The 24639-nt window shown below is 42.1% G+C and overlaps 1 protein-coding gene across 2 annotated transcripts in view; it reads left to right on the top strand.

The window, feature by feature from the left end:
* LOC145406640 (uncharacterized) overlaps window positions 1-23731 on the top strand; it is a 102070-nt gene extending 78339 nt beyond the window's left edge. For both annotated transcript variants that reach the window (XM_080277719.1, XM_080277718.1), the window contains exons 6-7: window positions 12840-13321; window positions 22984-23731. In XM_080277719.1, the coding sequence (XP_080133845.1) occupies window positions 12840-13321; window positions 22984-23065 (564 nt within the window). In that variant the 3' untranslated portion in view covers window positions 23066-23731. The remainder of the gene's footprint in view (window positions 1-12839; window positions 13322-22983) is intronic.
* Window positions 23732-24639: the final 908 nt, after the last annotated feature.

Genomic DNA, 24639 nt, shown 5'->3' with positions numbered 1-24639 from the left:
CCAGGTGGGTGTGAGGGCCTTGTATGGACTTACTGGACATGAGTGGTCCTGACTAGACTAGACCAGAACTCAATAGATTAATGAGCCCGAATGGATCTGAATGACCTGAATAAGCTCACCTGGATTGGACTAAACCCAACTGGACCAGACTGGCCATAGACTGACCTAAAATTACCTGACCAGGCCAAAATAATTTGACAGTGATTGGGCCTGATTGGATGTTGTTGTTGCTGTTGTTGTTCATCTTCATTTAATGAACTCATATTCATATGGTTGTGAACTCATTGGACTACTGGCTGAAGTTGCCTTTCTGCTGCAGTTGACTGGGAGGGAGTTGAAGGACATTTGTATAAACTACTCATTTATATTGGTTCCATTATGTTCAGGCATCCCTCTCACTGCAAAACAAATGCAGTGTTTTATATTACTGAGAGCTTTCGAATGTGAAATCCTGTGATGTATGATGAGGAAGTGGTTGGAGAAGTGATGAACAGTTCTTTAAGTAGTTTGCCTAGCTAGTGCAGAGGTACAGAAGTGACTCCAGGAGAGGAGGTGGCATCATTACATCTCTGTGGAGGGCATTTAGGGGTGTGGTATTGATACTGAAAATTTTAAGTAGTTTTTATGTGGGAATGCATTGACTGTGTGGTATGGTTTGTGTGTGTGTGTGCATGCATGCGTGCGTGCTTGCATGCGTGTGTACGTGCATCCGCACATGTGTACGTTCGTGCGTGCATGTGTGCCATGCATTCATGCATGTATGCGTGTGCATGTGTGTGTACACTCATGCATATTTGTGTTTTTTTGTTTGACCATGGGGGGTCTTCTGCTCTAAGGTCACCAGCTTCTGAAGCCTGGTAACTGACCTTGCAATTATCACTTAGGCAGAAACTTAACCATATGGAGGTTAAGCTGAAGCTGAGATTTGCACATTGTTATACTTCTTATCACACACCTTTGATTTTTTTTTTTTTCTTGCAACAGTTTCTAGCTGCTGTTTTGGAATAATTAGCTGGTTTTGGCACTTGGTTTAGCTTCCAGGCCATAGAAAACATTAAATGTACAATGGTCAGCCTCAATATGTAGATGCCTTAAGAGGAAGCATGATATGGTTTTCTTTTCATTTCTTTTCTTTTACATTTTTTTTATTGCCATTGGGCGTATGTTATTTGCTGTGTGGTGTTCATGAATGGAATACAGTTGTGTATGAGGGTGATGAGGCAAAATTATCATGCAAGGGAATAATAGGGTGGTAGGTGGGGGCACTCACCATCCACTTACTCGATGTAGTGCTGCTCTCGGGTGTCAGCCCTTTCCTCCCCTCCATCCTCTTCTGTCTTTCTTTCCTTCATTCTTTCCTTGTCCTTGTGCCTATGGGCGACTTTACACTCCCTCTTCTGTCTTTCCTTCCATCATTCTTTCCTCTTCCTTCTGCCTGTGGGTGACTCTACATTGAGTGACAAGCAAAATGGTTTCCTATACACCAGGAAACCATTTACTACGCTGGGTGGTAACTATATAACCAAATTTTGGTGCCTGGTGGTTTAGTGGGTAATTATTGCACTCCAGTCGGATTGACCCGGTGAAGGACTATATCCAAGGGGTGGTTGGGGTTTATTGCTTACGTAATGCCACTCAGGGATGAGTGAGGCTGGTCACTCTCATCTTAAATGTCAGGACCAACTGCCTAGCTTGGGGCTCCTATGCTCCTCATGGGGCAATGTAGGATTGGATGATGAATGGATGACCATGCAAGGAGAATTCTTAAGGAAGTGCTACAAAATCTATTAAGCCGAAGAAAATTTGATTCTTGGTGTTTGGTAAAATACAGTTTTGTGGTGTATGGTTCATTTCACTAGTAAACTCTCATTTATTCAGTGTAGTTCAGCCAAACCCTCTGCCGAATAACATGAAATGCCGGATATTGCATAGTACCCCCCATTGGCTCAGTATTCAGTGTTCAGCCAAATATTTTGTTACTATCCATCTCAACCCTCTGTCCTAAAAACTTTCCCGTGAGTAAAAGATGAAAATTTAGCATAAAATGCAATGTTGAAATGATACAATTCAATAATACAGTAAAACAGCACTGGTTGGCTACCATTTATGAGCCAGTTGATACACCTCGATCAGCAGTGTTGCATAGAACTGCCGGTTATGTCCCATTTTGGTGTCGGATATTGCTTTAATAGAGCCGAGCCAGTAGCACTGGATGTTGTATTGGGCGAGATATTGCGACGACGAATAATTGAGAATTTACTGTACTTTGCTATACAATTGATGCTCGTTTAAAATTGTTTCACAGAAAGCAGTTTCATTATTAAACTCCTAATGAAATTAAGACCTATCCATAAAGTTACTTCTGTTTCCTTATATAGTTATTTTGAAGTCATTTTTTTTTTTTCTCCATCAGTCATCTAAAGTTGTTTCACTTTAAGTAACAGTTTGCCTGCACACATTCTAAACTGTACATGAAAACTGACTGTACAGACATTTTTCTGATGTCATGCACCAAAATTACCATTTTGGGTGATTTTAACATACATAATGTTGAATGGTTATTGCATTCCACCATGACTGATGACAATGGTCTAGAGTGCGAGCTGTTTGCAGAATCGTTTAATCTCACCCAGCTGGTAAAGCAACCAACCAGAATGCCTGATAATCCTGACCATAATGCCCATCTCTTGGACTTATTCTTGACAAATAATCCAGATCAGTACAGGATAGAGGTACTGTCACCACTTGGATCCTCTGACCACAATCTCATCAAAGCCTTATTAGTTAACCCCCCCCACACCTCCCCGTTCTGAACCTGTCAGGGTGACCTGATGGCACTTTGATAGGGCAGACTGGGATGGATTTAGAAATTATCTTGCTGACATTCCATGGCAGTCTTTCTTCTCTAGTGATCTCAATTCTACCCAGTCCCATATTTGCGACTTAATACTAGCTGGTGTGGATTTATTCATACCAAGTCAACAGTTCACTAAAAGACCGAACTCTCCAAAATGGGTTGATGGCAACTGTGCCAGAGCAACAGCCCAAAAGTCATTAGCATATAACTCTTACTTAAAATCAAAAACATCTGAATCACTTTCTCAATTTAAACTGCTAGAAATCATGCAAAAGCTGTAATAAATCTAGGTAAATCAAACTTTCAAAAGCAAGCATCAAAATTACTTAACAGCCCTAATGACAATAGAATATTTTGGTCAACTCTTAATTCTTTCAATAATAACTTTAACAAATCATCATCCATTCCCCCAGTAAAATCTTCAGATGGGAACATTACAAATGACCCACGTGCGAAAGCAGATATTTTTGCCAGTACCTTTGCCAGAAACTCTACCATAGATGATACCAGCCAGAATGTCCCGGTACTAGAACTTGACTCTCCTGAAATTGTTCCATTTAAAATACAGACAAGATACGTAAAATCCATCCTAGACAATTTACCCACCAACAAAGCTCCAGGCCCAGATGGAATTCTGCCAGTTGTTTTGAAAAAATGTTCCCCTGAACTTGCCTCTGTTCTAGCTAAGTTATTTAGACTATGCATATGTTCTTCATTCCCAAATTCATGGCAAGAAGCCAATATCCACCCAACTTCGAAGAAAGGAAGTTCCTCTGACCCCTCTGATTACAGACCAATAGCAGTCACATCTTCTCTTGGTAAGGTATTTGAAACTTTAATTAATAAGCACATTGTTAAACATCTTGAATCCAACAACATAATTGGTGATAGACAATATGGTTTTCACCACAAAGGATCCACCATTGACATACCCAATCTTCTAACTCATACCATCCATCAATCAATTGACCTACATGGAGAAACTCATGCAGTAGCCCTTGATATTTTTAAAGCTTCGATAGAGTATGGCACCGTTCCCTGCTGTCCAAACTCCCTTGTTATGGACTAACGTCTTTTCTTCCTTTGATCTCCTCATATCTCAGTGACAGGAAAGTAAAAGTAAAAGTAGATGATGTATATTCCAATTTCCACTCAATTAATGCCGGCGTGCTGCAGGGATCAGTTCTGGCCCCAACCCTGTTCCAGGTTCATATTAATGATCTCATCTGTCATCCACAATCCCATCCACTCATATTTAGATGACTCAAAACTACATAGTTCATTCACACTCAGACACCCAGTTACAAAGTCTAATATCTCTACCTTTCAACTCAGTACAACCATCTCCATAAATCAAGACCTATCTATGATCAGTGAATGGGGACAAAACAACCTTGTCTCATTTAATGCTAGTAAAACTAAATATATACAATTTACTAATAGACAGATATTGCCAGATTCGTATATTGCCTTAAGTACTGCTAATATTCCCATCTCCAAAAGTATTGAAATTCTTAGTGTCTCACTTAACAATGGCCTCAGCTGGACCTCTCATGTTAGATCACTTGCTAAAACCGCCTTAAAGAAACTTGGATTAACATACAGAGTCTGTAACTTCTTCACTGATGAGCAGTTAGCTGTAAATTATAAGTCATGTGCGCTCACAGCTTGAATATTGCGCACCCTTGTGGAATGGATGTGGAGAGGTTGCATTAAAACAACTAGACAAAATTCAGAACAGGGCTGTTACAATTATTAACAACCCTGCCATTACAAATAAACTGCCTCTCCTGCAAGTAAGAACGAATGTTGCCTCCCTTGCATTATTTTACAGATATTTTTTTGGCAAATGCTCAGATGAAGTTGCATCCATGGTGCCACCTCTCCATGGCTTCCCTCGTGCTACACGGGCATCTGGTAGCGCTCATGACTGGAATGTCACTCAGCCATATTGCAAAACTTATGCCTATCAGAATTCTTTCATTCCCTGTACTGCATCTCTTTGGAACTTGCTTCCCCAGAGTTGTTTCCCTCCAAACTTCAACCTGCAGCTGTTCAAGTCTAACTGTTACAGATATTTTATGAACAGAGGACATCAGTAATCTGGTGTATGGATTTTTTTTTTTTTTTTTCCCTTCCTCTTCTGTTATTATAAAAAAAAAAGCTCTTTGATGCAGAAGACATATTTGCGGTATGTTTAATTTTGCGAATGTAAGGATTTGAATTGATTCCATTAATTTCAGTCATTTTCCAAAATTATGATCTTGTTTGAAGTCTAGCATGCTGTCGTCTGCTAGCTTGCACTTCTGTTAAAATGAAATTTGTTAAATTGGTCATCCATTGTACTACTGCAGTTTTATTGCATATTTGATTAACCCTTCTGCGTTGGCTCATGTAGTATTACAAGTGTGTTGGGAAGGGCAGCTCATGTAATGTTATGTTTTCGTGTTTCCCGCATTTTTTTTTTTGTATAATGAGTAGAGTTTTAGGCTGTAGGACAACATTGGGATGCTCCCAGCCACTCTCATGCCCCATGCACTGCTAGATGAGAGTGAGTAAATGCATTTTTTTCTCTTTTAAAACACACCGTAATACAGTAATCCCTCGATTATCTGACATAATAGAGCCAAAAACATATTTGCGTACAGGCAATGTCCGGATACAGAGCAGTATCCTCTACTGTTCCTATACCCAACCTATATGTACAATACCCCTCCTAGTTTTGGCAGTGTTCTGTGGTCTTATGGCTGTTTTTAGACATCAAAACACACATTGCAATATGCAGTATAATCCTAAACACTAAGAAAACAATGCATAAACAACAAAAAAACAAAAAACACAACCAATCTGCGCAGTACCCCCTCGTAATTTTTGCAGTGTTCTGTGGTCTTTCAGTTCTTTTCAGACATCAAAACGCACATTGGAATATGCAATATAATCCAAAGCACTAAGAAAACAATGCATAAACAACAACAACAACAAAATATGCACAACCCTACCAATATGTACAGTACGCCTCCTAATTTTGGCAGTGTTCTGCATTCCTTTGGCTCGTTTTAGACATCAAAACTCACTGCAATATGCAATATAATCCTAAACACTAAGGAAATACTGTACTGCATAAACAACAAAAAACACACTAAATACCTACTTATATACACAGTACCCCTCCCAATTTTGGCAGTGTTCTCAGATCTTTTTGCCATATTTAGACACGTAAGAATATCCAAAATAATGCTAAACACTAAAAAAAACAATGCATCAAAAAAAAAAAAAAAAATACTACAGTATTTCTACAGTACCCTTCCTAATTTTGGCAGTGTTCTCTGGTCTTTCAGCTGTATTTAGACATCAAAACAAACATCGGTATATCCAGTGTATTGTTAGACACTAAGAAAACAATACATAAACAACAAAAATCCACACAAAAAAATCAGTACAGTTGCAAGAACAGTTAAGTTTCTTGGACACCGAGTTATAGCTGCTTCAGCATCGCAAAAATTAAAATTTCATGGCCACTGTGCCCCGGGATATTGGTTTTGTTGATATAAATTGTATACCATCATCTTTACTGGTGTTTATACTGTAAGATAAGCTAATAAAAACTGATGAGTAAAAGTACAGAAATGCAGTGAAAGTAAGTTGTTCTAGTGGAACAAATACCTTCAGATAACTTCCCAACATCCTAGCACAATATTTTGCCCACACTGTGCAGGAGCTAAACATATATCTAGATGCAGAATTTCATGAGCTTTCTTGTGGTGCCTTTGGAATTTTGGTACAACCAATAGTATTCAAATAAATCACCAAAAACTTTTAAAACTCAACAGTGGATGGTAGTCAGCACGATGGTGGGGTAGGAATGAGGAACAGGGAGGGGAGGGAGATAAGCCTGGCCCCTGGCATCAGGGAGCATGGGAGAGGATGGAGGAGGGATGGGGGGGGGGAGAAGTGAGGCTGGCCAGAGGACTTTGACCATTCAGTGAGGAGGCAGGCGGGAGTTTTCAGTGAGCTTGTGGATTGCAGTCGGTATTAATGTTGTGCTAGCAGTACGTTACCAATGATCCTGGCTGCCAGACAACTTTGGCCATTCATTGGGGAGATGTACAGGCATTTGCAGTCAGCTTGTGGGTTGCAGTTGGTATTACTCACGTGCTGGCGGTATGTTATGAGTGATCCAGGAGGCCAGACAACTTTCACAATTCAGTAGGGACCTGGACAGCCATTTTAGCTCAGCTTGTGGGTTATGGTCTATTACCTGCGTGTGAACAGAGAGGCCAGCAAGCCACTCAATGGACTTTTTTTTACTTTGTAGGCTAGCTGGTTGCCGATGACAGAGCTTTTATGTCCAGTTATGGAAAAATAAATCCAGATACTGACCTATTAGAGCCAAGGCCTAACGTCCGTATACGGAGCATGACCGGATACGGAGCATCCGGATAATTGAGGGATTACTGTATATGTGTGGTGAAATGCCGAAGCATGGAGGAGAGATAGTAGTAGAATGGATGTGGAAGATGTGCAGATTGGCCTGGGAGGAAGGTAGAGTCCCGGAGGATTGTAAGTCAGGTATAATTATTCCCTTGTTCAAAGGAAAAGGGGAAAAAGAAGTGTTTGGTAATCATAGGGGCATTTGTCTTCTTAGTATACTAGGAAAAGTGTATGGTAGGATATTTATTGACAGAGTTAGAGAAAGAACAGAGGAATTAGTTGGAGAAGAACAGGGAGGCTTTAGGAAGGGAAGAGGTTGTGTAGATCAGATGTTCATTCTTAGATCTTTAGTGGAAAAGTTTCTAGAGAAGGGAAAGAAGTTGTATGCGGCTTTCATGGATTTGGAGAAAGCATATGACAGGGTGGATAGACAAGGATTGTGGAAAGTATTAAGAATATATGGAGTAGACGAGAAGTTGTTGAATGCTGTGAAGAGTATGTATGATGGTGCTAAGGCTGCAGTGCATGTGGATGGTGAACTGAGTGAATTTTTCTCTTTGAAGGTTGGGTTTAAACAGGGATGTGTCCTGTCTCCATGGTTATTCACTCTGTACATGGATGGGGTAATAAAAGAGGTACAAGGTAGGATAGTGGATGTTGGAGTGGCCCTGGTGAGAGAGGGTAGTGTTTGGAAACTCCCGGTGCTGTTGTTTGCAGATGATACTGTGTTGTTGAATGAAGACGAAGGGGAGCTGCAGGGCCTGGTGGATGAGTTTGGGAGTGTGTGTAAGAAATAGAATCTAAAGGTGAATGTAGGGAAGAGTAGGGTGATGGTCTTTGAGAGATGTGAAGTCAGTGAATGTACAGCGAGGTTGGATGGTGGGGAATTGGAAAATGTGAGTACGTTTAAGTACTTGGGTAGTGTGATGAGTAAGGATGGAGGTTTGGAGGGTGAGGTGCTTTAAAGAGTACAGCAGGGACAAAAGGTTGCTGGTTCCTTGAAAGCAGTGATAAGAAACAGGGAAGTGAGCATGGAAGTGAAAAAGTTACTACATGACAGTATTGTGATACCAACTCTAACTTATGGAAGTGAAGCTTGGACGTTGTTGGAAGGACACAAGAGTGAGGGCAGTGGAAATAAGTTATTTAAGAGGAGCCTGTGGAGTCACATGGAGAGACAGGCTGACAAATGAGGATATAAAGGAGCATTGTGGTGTGGATGTGGATGTGATAAGAAGCGTTAGGAGGAATACACTGAGGTGGTTTGGCCATGTGGAGAGGATGGAGGGTGAAAGACTGACGAAGAGAGTGTATGTGAGTGAGGTGGAGGGAGGGAGAGGGAGGGGGAGGCTGAGGATGAGATGAAGGGATGGGGTGGAGAGGTATATGAGAGAGGAGGGTGTGAGTTGGGAGCAGGGCAGTGAAATGGCGGGGGACAGGGCGACGTGGAGGCGATTTGTTTGTGGCCACCCTGAACGGGATTGAGGCGTCTGGCAATAGATAGATAGACTGTATATGTAAAGAGGCTGTATGGCAACACCAGGGTGCCCAAGGCCATTCTTCTGCACCATGCATTGCTATATGAGAGTGAGTACATACATTTTTTCTTTTTTATAATATACCAGTTATTGATATGTGACATGGTGCTTAAAGAATGAGTGCTGAAAAAGAGGATTTACGTACCTAGGAGAAAAATATGGAAGCTGTAAAATCAAGCAGTAAGAGATGCTCTCTATAGCGAGATGAGGATAGTGGTGGCTGAACAGGGAGCCGTTGACAGAGGCGTAAATGAACAGTACAGAGCCCTCAAGAACAACCTCTTGAGAGTTACTGATGCAGTATGCAGTTGGACAAGAGACCCACCAAGACTTAAAGCAATTTGGTGGTGGGATGAGGGTGTAGGAGCTGCAGTTAAGGAGAAGAAAGGCTTTCCAGGAATGGAAGAAGGGTGGTAACTAAGAGGGATACTTGGCTGCCAAGCGTAGGGCTAGAAAAGAGATTTTCAGGGCAAAACCTGAGTCACAGAGACTTTTACTTGATAACTTAAATCGTGTGGAAAGGCAGAATATGATATATAAGGTGGCAAATCAGGTGAAGAGAGAGAATCAGGATATTATAGGTGAGCATTGTGAAGAATGATGAAGGAAGTGTAGTGGTGAACAGTGGGGATATTAAAGATGCACGGAGAGAGCATTATAGCCGGTTGTTGAATGAGGAGTTTGACTGGGACAGGGAAGGTTTGTAGCCAGCAGATCCAGTATTTGGCCCTTGGCCTTTGATTGGTGCTGTTACTGTGAGGCAATAGGCAGGATGCATGTGGGAAAGGCAGCAGGTGTGTCTGGGTCAGCTGCTGAAATGTTGAAGGCCTCAGGAGATACAGGAGTGAGGTTAGTCACTGACCTGATAAATATGATTATATATGTGTTGTCCCAGATGATTGGCTGAAGAGTGTAATTGTAAATATGTACAAGGGGAAGGGTGATGCCCTGGAAAGAGGAAATTATAGAGGTATAAAGCTTTTAGACAAGATAATGAAGATAATGGAGAGAGTTCTAGAACGTATGATTAGAGAAAGAGTGAATATTGATGAGATGCAGTTTGGGTTTATGCCAAGCATGGGGACCACTGATACCATATTCATTGTTCTACAGCTTCAGGAAAAATATGTGTGGAAGAAAAGGGAATTCTACTTTGTTTTTGTTGATTTGGAGAAAGCTTTTGACAAAGTCCCTAGAGAGGGTGAAGTGGGCAATGAGAAAGCATGGGATCAAGAAGTGGCTGGTTAGGGTGGTTATGGCCATGTATTCGGCTGCTCGCACCCAGATAAGCGTGAATGGAGATTTGAGTGATGAGTTTTGAATGCTGGTGTGCATCAGGGGTCAGTTTTGAGTCCCTTGTTTATCTTGGCACTTGAAGCCACGTGACTTCAGAAATGAACTCCCCTGGGAGATGATGTATGCTGATGATTTGGTTTTGATTGCAGAGAATGAAAGGGGGGCAGAGGAAAGATTTAGGTTGATTGCAGAGAATGAACGGGAGGCAGAGGAAAGATTTAGGAAGTGGAGAGATGGTATGGGGCACAAGGGCTTAAGAATAAATACAGATAAAAGAAAAGCGATGCTATCTAGGGTTGGTAGCAGTATTTTCCAAAAAGAGGGAGAGTGGCCATGTTCAATTTGCCAAAAGGATGTGGGAAGTAACTCCATCTTGTGCAGTGTTTGTGATAAGTGGGTGCATGAGAGATGTTGTGGTATTAGAAGTAGACTATGAGATAATGCTGATTTTATGTGTGCGGTGTGTCGGGGAGAGCAGGTGGAGATTGTCAGGTGTGAAAGGATTGAACTTGCTGGTGAGTCTCTTGAGTGTGTGGAAGAGTTTTTTTATTTGGGAGACATGTTATGTGCTGGAGGTGGGGCTGGAGCTAGCTCTATGGCTAGGGTAAGAAGTGGTTGGAAGAAATTCAAGGAGCTGTTGCCTCTCCTGATATTGAGAGAGCTTCCCCTACGTGCTAAGGGATCATTGTATGCAGCATGTGTTAGGAGTGTAATATTGTATGGTAGTGAGACCTGGGCAGTAAAGGAAGAGGATATTCGCAGGCTCAGACATACAGAAATGACAGTGGTAATTTGGATGTGCAGTGCATCTCTGCATGCTGGGTCTGGGGAGCTGGGTTTATGATGGAAGAGTTGAGTGGTAGGATGGGACTGGAGTGCATTGGTGGTGGGGTATGTAAGAATTCCGAATTGGAGCAAGATTTCCAAATCAGAGCGAGATTTCTGAATCGGAGCTACTAGCGCCATTTGTTGTTTGTCTTTTGTCGTGAAATATCTCTCAGATATCCTTCTTATCATGTAATGACTTTAAGTGGTCAGATTTTAGTCATTTCTTCACATGTTTGGTCTTTTATTTTCAATCACAGAGTCTGGGATATAGGTAAGTTTGAAATTTGGAGTTTTTCATCAGTGAGCACTAATCAGTGAGATTTGGAGATATATATACAACACGCACCCAATAATGTACATTAAATTGTAATAAATCCTAATTTCAGTCATTTTTCTTCTTTCTTCTTTTCCATGTGATCATATCTGGCAACATTTCAGCACTGCAGTTGCTTATTTGGTGATTTCTCCCACCTTTTTAGTCTACTCGGTTTCGTTATACAAACACCTGTCAGTTCTTATCTACTTTTATATTATTATGATTATTATTATTATTATTATTATTATTCTGTCACCCATGGTCATGACCCTGTAACCCATTGTATCCCAAGTTCTGTGACAGGTTAGAAGCATTAAGCATACTCCCAGGAGATGGCAGGTGATTTAGGGATTAGAGGTCAATGAAGGATTAGGGTTAAGCCCTCTGGGGAATCTCAGGCTTTTCACACCTGAGTGTGAAATCACTTCCTTACTCTGACCTTGTGTTTTTCACCTTCTGACCTAGTCATGTGCATAATTATTTTTAAAAATAAGTCTAGAAAATGCCAATATTCTCTGAATACAGTTTAAAAAACGGCTAAAATTTCCAAAAGGCTAAATTTAAGGCTAAATACAGGAAAATCAACCAAAAATGGATAAATTTAGCATCAAAAGGCTAAATTTGGTCAGCCTGTTACAGCTCCGTGACAATAAGTAACGGGAAATGAATCCCACTGCAAACAAGTACACTCATAAACAAGTTAAAAACACATAAGACCTAAATACATGTAGTTACAGCCCCACCCGTTTCAAAGTCTAGCTCCGATTTGGAAATTTCAAGTTCCAATTTGGAAATCTCGCTCTGTTTCAATAATCTCGTTCCGATTCGATATTCTTACGCACCGTTGGTGGTGTGATGAGGAGAGGTCGATTGAGGTGGTTTGGGCATGTGAAGAGGATGGGGGATGATAATTGGGTGCAGAAAGTGAGAAGCGTTAATATTGGGAGTGTGGTTGCGAGGGGTAGACCGAAAAAGATGTGAGAAGAGGTCATTAAGTGTGACCTCACAGTTAAGGGACTGAACAGTGAGGCTGCCTTAGATTGAGCAGCATGGAGAGTCACCATCAGGTGACCAAGGCCAATGCATGCAAAGCATGTTGGAGCCTTCAAAAACGAAATGAAGTGAAATGAAACCGGTTAAAAAGATTTTCGAGATCATTTATTTTCATTGAAATATTCCCACCTGTGAGTTACGATGCGTAACCTTTTTGCCTGCTGTATGGCAACACTGAGGTTCTCAAGGCCACAGTCTCTCCCGCACCACTTGCTGCTACATGAGAGTGAGTACGTGCATTTCTTTCTTTTTTATAACATAATATTTTTATGAGGTTAACATGATTTTGAGATACTTTTATTTTCCTCAAAATGTGCCCACCTGTGAGTTACACTACGTAACTTTTGCCCGCCATGGAGGGATTAATGATAATAGATAATTTTCAATACAGATTTGTTACATTGGCCATCCACTGTACTACTGCAGTTTTATTGCATAATTTGATTAATGATAAAAGATAATTTTCAATACATTATGATTAATTTTGTCTTATTTGTTTTTTTTTTTTTTTTCACACTAGGAGCGAGGAGACTTTGGCAGGCCAAGGGATCGTGGACGTGGTGGGAGACGTGGATATGACAGAGGTCGTGAAGACAGGAGAAATCAGGACTACAGCCGTGGTCGAGATCGTGACAGAAGTCGTGTTTATGACAGAAACAGAGACCGTGGACGTAGTCGAGATCGTGATCGTAGCCGCGATCGTGATCGTAACCGCGATCATGATCGGCGCCGCTACCATGATCAAAGTTCTGATCGTGATCACGACAGGAGTAATGTTAATCAAGGCACGAGTCCTGAACGTGACCAAGATCAGGATTACTTGGGTAATGATATGGATCGGAGTCGTAATCATGACTGGGATGATGATGATCGCGCTCTTGATTATGACATGGGAGATAAGTATGACAAAGACCGAAACAAGGATAAGGACCGCAAGACTAACCAGAACCGTAGCAGAGACAGGAAGGAAAACAGAGATTACCGCACAAATTCACCTCCAAGGTAAGATTGTCAGAAATGTCCATTATTTTTATAATATTGTATAGTAGACATTAATATAATGAACAGTTGCTGCTGAAGTCTGTGATATAATAATGGGTACTCCAGTTATTGTGTGGCAAATCCTTGATTGTGATATATCATATTGAATGGTGCGGAGATGTTCGTACTTTTATTATAAGTGTTCAGCACCCTTAGGAAGGTAGCTTAAACCAGCTTGCAGTCACCACTATGCGCAGAGATGCCAGATCATATCTCATTCCTGCCATTGGCAGAGAGATTGAGTAACTGGTGACTCTTTTGTGCATCAGAGAATATTGTACTAATTGCTCTTAAGGCTTTGGCAAAAGTGAGAGTTTTCATTGCATTTTACTGTCCAGAGGAAGCCCCTTCTGTCTAAATCTTGAATGGTATACAAAGGTAGCACCATCTACCAATATTGTTTCCTTGAGATTGCATAGCAGCAACTGCATTATTTACTCAAACTGTACCATATTTTGTTTCCATAATGTTTTTAATTCCAGCCATGCTTTATACTTTCATCTTCCAATCTTAGCATGTGTTTCTTCTTTGAATGTATATTTATATGTGTCTGTATGTTAGACTAAAAAATTTCTTGTTTTGTTTGGAAGCTTGGTGCCATCCCAACATTTTTCACCTGTGTTGTAAGGTGCCAGGTAAATAAATAATGTATGCAGTGTAAGCTTATCGTGTTCTTGTTCAAGAAAACTAACTCTCATCACAATTCCAGCTTATCCAGCCCATTTCTTCATTCCTCCCCCCCCCCCCCCCCGGGGGGGTTTTTTTTTTTTTTTTTTTTTTTTTTTTTTTTTTTTTTTTTTTTTTTTTATATAGATGAACCTTCCTTGTACTTGGAAGACCCCCATTTTCAGGTGGTATACACTCCTTCCCCAGTAGTAGACAACAAGTGCACTTGTTGGTTTTGTGAACCAACATCCACTCAGTTGTTATAGTGCTACCTATTTCTTCCTTCATCTTTATCATTTTTTCTGAGTCTGCCCTCCTCTCATCCTATTGCCATGCCCTATTACATTTCTTTCCAGTTGGGTGGCTCTACATTGAGTGACAAATCTAGTGGTTTCCTGTAACCCAGGAAGCCAATTATAATGCTGGGCAATAACTACTGTAGATAACCAAATAATAGGGTGATGTGGAGCCCTATTTGGTGCCAAGCACACATGTTGGTTTTCTCAACTATCATCTCCTCGCTTGGCATAGTGCTGCCCGTTTCTTCCTTCACTTTTATCAACATTTTCTGTACACCAGGAAACCATTTATTATGCTGGGTGGTAACCATATAACCACAATTTGGCATCTGGTGGTTTAGTGGGTAATTGTGGTGCTCCAATCGGATTGAGCCGGTAAAGGTTTGTATCCAAGGGTATCCAAGGGGTGGTTGGGGTTTATTGTGCAGGTAATGCCACTCAGGGATGAGTGAGGCTGGTCACTCTTATCTTAAATGTCAGGACCAACTTGCCTAGCCCCGGGCTCCAACGTTCCTTATGGGGCAACATAGGATTGGATGATGGATGGATTCTGTGTCTGCTCTCATCTCTTCCTATTTCTCCCATCCTTCCTGTAATGTTTTATTAAATTTTTTCCATTTTGGGTGGCTCTAACACTGAGTGACAAACCTAATGGTTTCCTGTAACCCAGGGAGCCATGTACAGTGCTGTGGAGTAACCAGATATCTTGATAACTGGGTGACATGGAGCCTACTATGGTGCTCCTGCTAACTGGATGGAGTGACACAAATGTGACATCCATCCAGGAGCTAAACCTCCACACTCTTCCTTGCCTCTTTATGCAGTGCAGTGCTGTCCACCACAAGGATACATTGGTTTACTGCATGAGACAGCTTTGCATAGGTATACAGTGGGGTCTGCCAATATGCGAGAATATGTTCAACCAAATGCTCTGCATATTGGAAATTTTGCACGTTAGAAACCATTGAACTAGTGGAAATAATGTATAGGGTCAACACCTCACCCCATCTTCGTTATTTACAGTCCTTCCCCATTATTGACTATCATTTTAAGAATGACTTTTATTCAGAGAAAGATAACAGAGTTGTGAATGTAGTATGCTAGGTAGCATTCCATTAGTATAATTGCAGCATTGATAACCTTCCCCATCGCGTCTGGATGACATTTACGGGGATGTCCGGGTCATCACGTATACATGATCTAGTGTTTCGCGGCATTGTTTGACACACTTCAGTTACCTGCTTACCTCCATAATGGATCCTTGGCTGAGCACCCACAGTTGCCAGCTTCAACACCAATGAAGTCCAAAGGCCAAAAAAAAAAGGCTTTAGTGATAGTGCGATAGGGAGAGAACTCGAGGTGACATTGTCGCCAATTGGGAGAGAACTCGAGGTGACATTGTCGCCAATTGTGAGTGGAGAAAGTGACTCTTCCTCTGAGGAAAGCAACCGCCATGTTGAGTGTCGATATTTGTGTTGCATTAGGAGGGTGGATCACGTGAGTCCTCCACTGTGCGCCCATCGTTCATCTGCTATTTCTGATGATGGGAATGGTTCAGAGGATATTGACAATCCTGGAGAGGGGGTATTGGCATGGATGAGGAGATGGAAGAGGAGGTAGGGAGTGGAGAAAGGGAGGAGGAAATGCAGTGAAGCAAGCCTAGCTCCACCACTGTGTCTATTTATGTGAATAATGGAAGCAGAAAGTTTGTTTTGTGATGAAATCAGTGCCTTATTTTTTACTCAAAGTTTTTGTGTATGTATATTTATTATGATGAAAAAGTACAAATCACAGGAAAAAAATTCTGTTACAGTGGAAAATATTTTCGATTATGGACTGTGTGTGAATAACTATTTTGTTCACAATATCTTTTTTTTAGGTTTTATGTAGTAGTAGTAGTGGTAGTAGTTACAGTAGTAGTGGTAGTAGTAGTAGTTCTAGTAGGGGTGTAGTAGTAGTAGTATTTGTAGTAGTGATAGTTGTAGTAGTAATAGTAGTTGTAGTTGTGGTAGTTGTAGTAGTAGCAGTAGTAGTATGTGTAGTTGTTTTAATACCCAGACTTCTAATGGCACAGCGGTGCTAGAATCGAGCGACAATGCAAGCCAAACATACATCTCCATGTGTGTGTGTGTGTGTGTGTAAGGCAGTAGTGTGGAACGGTGGTGAGGCCAGCAGGTGCCTGAGCTAGCCTTCCTCAAGGTCGTTGTTCTGGTTACCGGACTCGTTTCGTTTTGTTTTCGTTTCGTTTTTAAAGGCTCCAACATGCTTGCATGTGTCGGCCTTGGTCACCTAATGGTGGCTCTCCACACTCCATGATCCATTGCAGCCTCCCTGTTCAGTCTCTTAACCCTAAGGTCACACTTAATGACCTCGTCCCATGTCTTTCTCGGTCTACCCCTCATAACCCCACCCCCAATATTAACACTTCTCACCTTCCTCACCCAATTATCATCCCCCATCCTCTCCACATGTCCAAACCACCTCAATCTACCTTTCCTCATCACAACACCAATACACTCCAGTCCCATCCTACCTCTCAACTCTTCCATTGTAAACCCAACCCCTCCAGGCCTTGGACGCAGGGACGCACTGCACATCCACCTAATCATTGTCATTTCTGTACGTCTGAGCTGGCGAATATCTTCCTCCTTCACTGCCCAGGTCTCACTGCCATACAGCATTACACTCCTAACACATGCTGCATACAAAGAAGACTGTTACAAGTGGAAGAGGGAACAGGAGAAGATCAGAGGAGGTTGCAGTTTCTGTGGGAAGCCAGGACACACGGAGAAGGGTTGTTGCAAATGGAAGGAGGAGCAAGGACAGAACAGTGCAAGGAAATCTAAGGTGAGGTGGGACACTTCAGTTGTGATTGTCCAGTGAAGGAGGAAGGGGACAAGAAGAAGGCTGCAGAAAACAGGAAAGAAGCAGAAAACTAGTAAAGGCTACTGTTAAGGGACAACAACTAGCCAGTTATTCCCAAGTAGCCCCACCACTGGGAAAATACAAGAGAGCTTCGATTGACTGTGCAAGTAGATGCACGAATAGACGGCAAGAGGTGTTCCCTGATGATTGATTCAGCCTCGGACCAGACTTTTGTGAGGCCTGATATGTTACGTCATCAGTATCTGTCTGAGTCAACAATTTTTTGGCATAACTGGGCACTGCAGAACTGAGGGGACCCTTGGATATCTGGATTGAAGTGGAAGGGCAAGAGGCCACACTTCCAGTCTACATGGCCGACATGGAGGATCCTTGCTTTCTTGGTCTGGACTGTCTGAAGTCCATGGGATGTGAGCTGGGCTTCTGCTCCATGAAGCTCAAGGTCTGAGGAAAGTAAGTTCCCGTCAGCAGCGAGACATACCAGCTCCAGTGGTGAGGTGAGGGTGCTGCGCACTACAGTGATACCACCAAGATCAGAACTATTGCTCCAGTGCAGGGTGAGTGGCTCTTTTGACAGCTGGACAGCTGCCTAGGGGTGGTGGAGCCTGATGGATGGTGCAGGATGAAAGCTGGGGTGATGGTGGGGAGGACTTTGGTGGAAACAGGCACAAATGAAGTTCCAGTTGTAATGGCCAATTCCTCCCATGAGACACAGAAGATTAATAAGGGAAAAATAGTGGGACTGCTAAGCAGTGGACCCTGAGTGTCACTGGTGGAAGGCCTGTAAAAGGAATGTAGTCAAAGATGGAATCTGACAGACCACTTACAAGACCTGTTTTCCAGGTAGGTTGCCAGTGCCTGGGTGACTCACAAGTGCTGTAGTTAAGGCAACTGCTAGTGAAGTTCACTGATGTCTTTTCCACAGGAGGCCTAGACCTGGGATGCACAGATCTGGTAGAGCATTGTATCAACACCGGGGATCACCATCCAATTAAACAGCCTGCTTGAAGGATGGCATCAGCTCAACGACAAGAAATGGAGAGGGCGATGGAGAATCTCCAAAGTCAAAGGTGATAGAAAAGCCCAGCAGTCCTTGGACATCAGCAGTTGCTCTGGTGAGGAAGAAGGATGGCTTAGTGAGATGCTGTATGAATGTGGATTATCGAGCCCTAATTGAAGTAACAGTGAAGGATGCGTACCCCTTGCCAAGAACTGATGAACCGCCGGATGTTCTGTCAGATGCCAAGTGGTTCTCCACCCTAGACATGAAAGCAGGATATCACCAGGTCAAGGTTGCTAAAAAGGACAAGGAGAAAACAGTCTTTTCATATGGGGGGGGGGGGGGGATGGCAGTCTTTGGCCTTTTTAACACCCCAGCTACTTTTGAGCACCTCAGGGACAGAGTATTGGAAGGCCTGCACTGTAAGGCAGCTGTCATCAGTCTTGATGATGTGATTGTGTTTGGACAGACTTTCGATCAGGAACTGGAGAGGCCATCAGAAGTATTCAACAGGATCCAAGTAATGCACCTTAAGCTGAATCGTGAGAAGTGCTACTCGTTCCAGAAGGAAGTGAAGTACCTGGGTCACATTTTAGTTGAGGATAGCATCTGTACTGAACCAGAGAAGGTGGCAGCTGTGAAAAACGGGCTGGTTCCAACTTGTATGAAGGAGCTGTGGAGATTCCTGGGTTTGTTTACCTACTACTTGGCATTGTGTCAAGAACTTTGCAGCAATAGCTGCACCTCTGCACAAGGTGTTAGGAAAGAGGCAGAAGTTTATGTGGACTGTAGAAAGCCTTTGATGAACTCAAACATGCATTGGCAAGCACTCTAGTGTTGCTGTACACAGATCAGAGTCAACCATTCATCCTGGATTGTAACGCTACTGACCATGGCATTGATGGAGTCCTGTCGGAGAAGAAGGATGACAGAGTATGTGGTAACGTATTACAGCAAGAAGCTCAGCCCACCAGAACGAAACTACTGCTTGACCCGTTAGGAGCTCTTGGTCGTGATGAAGAGCCCTGACATTTCCCATTCCTACTTTTATGGGTCCCACTTCATCATCAGGACAAACCATGCAGCACTCAAGTGGCTAAAGACATTAAAGAATCCAGAAAGACAACTGGCACGCTGGCCCGGGAAGCTGGACCAACACAACTATGAGGTGCAGCACCATCCTGGGCATATACTTGGCAATGCTGACAGCCTGACTTGTCGGCCTTGTGACCCAGTTTGCAAGAAGTGTAGTAGGAAAGAAGATCTTAGCAAGACTTACAGCTGTACTGCAGTGACAGGGCCAGTGTCAACTGAAGAAGACCCGAAGAGGATGCATATGGAGGATACAGATTTACAACCAGTGCTAGAGTGGCTGCAGTGGATTACAGTGCGAACTTCTTGGGAAGAGGTTCCCAGGTTCAGGCTTGTGACTAAGAGCTACTGGAGTCAGTGTGACCTTTGTTTGAACAACGGACTACTGGAGCATCGGTGGAAGGCACCCGACGGTCAGCAAGTACAGTATTGGCAATTGATGGTTCCTAAGAAAATGAGGTTGGAGATCTTAGAAGAGTCTATAACCAGATCACTAGTGGGCATCTGGGAGTGAAGAAAACTCTAAGTTGGCTGCAACAGAGGTTTTGCTGGACTGGCATGCGTCAGGATGTCAAAGAGTGGTGTTGGGCCTGTGATATATGCCGTGCCACGAAGCGACCCAAGAAACGTGGTTGCACCCCTCTTCAGGTGTACCAAGTGGGTGCACCAGTGGAAAATGTCGCAGTGGACATTACTGGACCTCTGCCACTCACGGAAAGAGGAAACGGGTATTTATGTGTTGCCATGGACTACTTCACAAAGTGGCCAGAAGCTTATGCCATCCCCAGTCAGGATGTCGCAACTGTTGCTCAGGTGTTGGTTGACCAATTCTTCTGTTGTTTTGGGATGCCATAAAAGCTACATTCAGACCAAGGTAGAAACTTTGAGTCCGCTGTGTTCCACGATTGCTGTAAGTTACTGGCGATCAAGAACACCAGGATGATTCCACTAAGGCCACAGTCAGATGAAATGGTGGAGAAATTCGACTGGATCCTGGGACAAGAACTGGCTAAGTACTGTGTAGAGGGACAGATGGAATGGGACCAGAAATTACCAGCGTTGCTGATGGCATATCGGTCAGCATTCCACAGGTTTAGCGGCTACCCCCCTGCAAAACTGATGCAGGGCCACGAGTTATGATTACAAGTTGATCAGTTAATGGAAAGACCACCTGGTGAAGAGCTGCCTACAGACACCTCCAGCTATGTGAATCATCTTCAGGAATGACTGGCTGAGGTACATCACCAAGTTTGAGAAGCTCTGAAGTTTTCAGGTGAAGTGATGAAGCTCAAGTATGATGCTAAGGCAAGTGAGGTGAGCTTCAAGGATGGTGACAGAGTTTGGTTATACAATCCTCAGCAGAAGAAGGGACAGTCACCGAAGCTGCAGAGCCCATAGGATGGGCCTTACACTGTCATGGAGCGCCTGTCAGACATAACATACTAGATCTGGGGAGGCTGTGAGGCATGAAGTCTCGCCCAAAGGTGGTACACGTGAATTGTCTGTGGCAGTACCATGGGCCAGGGCAGTACAGCTGGGACGTCTTTGAGGAACCATGCACTCCCACAGCTGATGATGTTGAGGAGGACCAAGGAGCTGAATCACAAGTGGATGGTGACAGTTTCTCTAGGGAAAAAGTGAATCAGGAAGAGGACCAAGTCATTCCAGGAACAGTGGAATGTGTGGAGGAGCAGGGACGTTGTCAGATGCGGCATAGGAATTGACCTGATAAGTTGAAGGACTATTTTGTGTATAATTAAATGTTTAGTTTGGACTAAGGATTGTTTGTAAATATTGTGTAGTTTTGTTGGGATGACAAATGGACTAGGGAGGAGGCAGTGTTAAGAAGCAGGAGTGCCAGCTGAGTGGTACTGGAAAATTCCTGATGATTCTTGCATTAGAAGTTGCTAGTTGTAGTTGCATGATAGTAGTTGTTGTGAGGGGAGGCATTTTTTAAAGTTATTCATTAATTTTATTCATTTCCTCTTTATATTGTTTCAGATATAATTTCAGTTTATATGCTAAAGCATGTAGAGTGCTACTTAATGTAAGAAAGCTCTGGAATATTTTGGATTCTTCGACATAGAAAACTGTTTTTACTAGGAGTACATCCTAGAACATTAGAGTGTTAAGCAAGGTTATAAAAGGATGAGGAGGGGAATAGAGGAGTATCAGTTTAGTTTTTACTTGTGGCAATGTGAAATCAGTGTAGCTCCAGTACTTTTGAAATCAGTGAAGTTTAATTGGCAAGCATACAGTGTTATTACTTGGAAAATAAAGACTACGAATGTGAGAAGCCTGTGTTATTACAACGCCTGAGTTGATCTTGTGTACATTGAAAGGCTGATCCTATGAAGAACAATTCACTGGGCGACATCCTTCCTATACTGAACTACAGCTATTGGAGCCTGTGGCAGTATGGGATGAGGGCGTAACAGTATACAGTATATATTGTATCTTTATGTTACCTCACCCACCACATACATTCACCTTCTTCATCTTTGGTAGTCATTGTGGTTAATTAACTGCAACATCAAAAGGTGTTGGTATAATTAATCATTATAGCTGTATATTTTTTGAGCATGTGTTCAAGAACTTTAGCTTTCTTCAACCCAGTGGGTCACTCTTAAGTTGAATATAAGCATCTGGCACTAAATACAATAGAACGTAGAGCATACCTTCAGACTAAAGGATTTATTGGAGATTGATCATAATTCCCTTCAGCCCAAAGAGTTTCTCTTAAACTGAGTAAAATCATATGACATCAGCAAGGACAATATAAAAGATACATCCTTGGACTGAGGATGAAGGTGCTGATGTATTTACAGTTGTATGATCCAGTAGTTATTGCATATGATTACCTCCCTGTTCTGTTATACCACCCAGTTTTTCTTGCAGATAATAACTAACATGTGTGAGACCACATATTTCAGTCCACCTCTGAAATCATTAATGCTGACAAAGCAAGAACATAGTAAAAAAAGACACCTTGATACTGAAGGGCTTAATGAAGACAGTTTCTAATCTCCTCACATTTGGATTTTCTCATAAGGTAAATAAAATCGTGGAGGGACTTGATGGTACTGTGATTCCCATTGAAGGAGCTCATCATTATCTCTCTTCCCTACAGCACTGTGTGCTCTTCATAACTCACACATAGATAGAGGTATTACATGACATTCTAAGTGCTGCCTTGGAATGTGTTAATTGCATGAGAACAGGAGGAGTTCCACAATCTAATGGAAGGCTTATTTTTTTATTTTACTTATTTTTTGGAGGGGGGTGACAGACAGTAATGTATCCTATCCAAGAGCTCAGACTAATGGTCGGCAGATACAGTATGTTCTTTTCTGCCGTCTGTAAGTACCTACATTGCTTGATGATGGTTACAGCACCTCAGTGCCACTATCATCAAGGATCCCAACTGTTTATGCATTTTAAAAGGAAATAAATTTTGACCAAACTACAATACATTTCTACATTTCAGTCTTTTGCTTGTGGTTTTATTTTTTATCTGATTTTTCATCCACTAATTAGACTTATTGGTATGCAATGTAGTTGTCTTTAGCTTATTTCTGCCAGTCCTGTTCTTTTACCTTTCATCTTACACTTACCTTCAGCTGCTTTATGTTTCATGAATGTAGTCAGTTTGATGAATACTATACTGTATCATTTATTTTCAGAGATGATTCTCCATATGATAGTCGAAGATACCACGCAAAGTCACCACGGGAACACAGTCGCCGATCTTCTCATAACAACTAAGACAGCTGCTTGCCTGCGATTGACGGGTTTGCTCAACCAGACAGACCAGGGTTACTCAGCAACAACAGATATAATGAGAAGCTTGGATGGTTTAGAATTAAATGGAAAGGAAACAAGGATGAATCCATTTTTTAAGTAAAGCAGCATTGCTGTCACTGGAGGAAGCTATGTACTGAAGCATCATTGTTCAAGTGCAGGAGGTGACCCGTGGTCTGTTACAGCTTAAATAATTTGAACAAAGGTAGCCTAGCTGTGGGCCCACCCATGCCCCAAGACCTCCAGCGTTCTCTTAGGGGTAATGAGGATATAAGATGACTTATATATCTGACTTTTCTCACCATTTTTGTTCACTATATGTATGGGTGGTGTTATGAGAGTGGTATAATTTTACAAATGAGTAATGGAAAGAGTGTAGGTAATGAGTATAGTCCGGTATCTCAGATCTGATGTATACAAATGATGCAGTGCTGCTAGCAAATAGCAGACAAGAGCTTGGTAGACTGGTGCAGAGCCTGTAGATGTCTGTGAGCACTGTGCCTTGAAGGTAAATGTAGATAAGAGTAAAGTGAAGGTTGTTGCAAGAGAAGGTGATTCTCATTGTGATGGTTAGGTGAAATGAGAGAGACTTGAACTGGTGAGAGAGTTCATGGGTACAAGGATAAAGAAAAAAAGTAATATGCAAAAGAAGTGGAAGGTAGAGCAGCACTGGGAAGGAAAATGGTTGGTGCTATGAAGGCCTTGCTAAGAAACGGAGATTTGAGTATGGTGGCTGCAAGAGGCTTGCATAAGAAGTTTTAGTGCCCACTTTATGGGTATGAGTCTGTGGAATGGCATGAAAATTAAAAGTCAAGAATAAGAACAATGGAGATTTGACTGTTGAGGAATGTTTGTGGAGAGCAATGAATGGATAGGTTAAGGAATAATTTGATTTGTCAAAGATGCTGAGTATGGAAGTGTGTGTGCTTAGATGGTATGGGTATGTAGAAAAAAATGGATGTGATTAGATTGGTAAAAAGAGTATATTTGAACAAATGTGAAGATAGGAGACATGGTAGCCATAAAAGAAGATGGATATGTAGTATATATAAATGGTAAATTAGATGTGAGAAAGAGAGTCATAGAATCAAACAAGGCTGGGGAACCGACAAGCAATCGAGTGAACTGATTTTTAGGAATGTGTGAGCAGGGTTTGGCACCCCATTTTAATTTGACAGTTGTCAGTTTGACTGTCAGTTAGATGAGAGTAAAGCTGTGTGCAGAATTATTTTCACCTGGCAGGTAGAGCCAGGATTCCAGGGGCTTAAATGGTGAGTGAGTGGGAGTGTGGCTTGTTCATTTAGACAGACTGGTTAATATCTCACTCTGTCAACTTTTTTCTTGCTCCCTGGACCCTACCTTACCTCATACTGGGGTGGGAAAGGAGATCTGAAGATTAATATGAATGTTGATGATAACATTTGTTAGAATATTTTCTGTGTTGCATTAATAGACTTGGATATTTTTTTTCAGTAGGGTAAACTAAGGATTTTTGGAAGGACTTGAGCATATTCGGTGATGGAGAGTTTTGTTGGATG

This window comes from Coenobita brevimanus, chromosome 71 (assembly GCF_032717465.1).
Source record: "Coenobita brevimanus isolate Jiangsu-jjx chromosome 71, ASM3271746v2, whole genome shotgun sequence".
Classification (NCBI taxonomy): Eukaryota; Metazoa; Arthropoda; class Malacostraca; order Decapoda; family Coenobitidae; genus Coenobita; species Coenobita brevimanus.
This window is presented reverse-complemented; position numbering and strand designations above follow the sequence as displayed.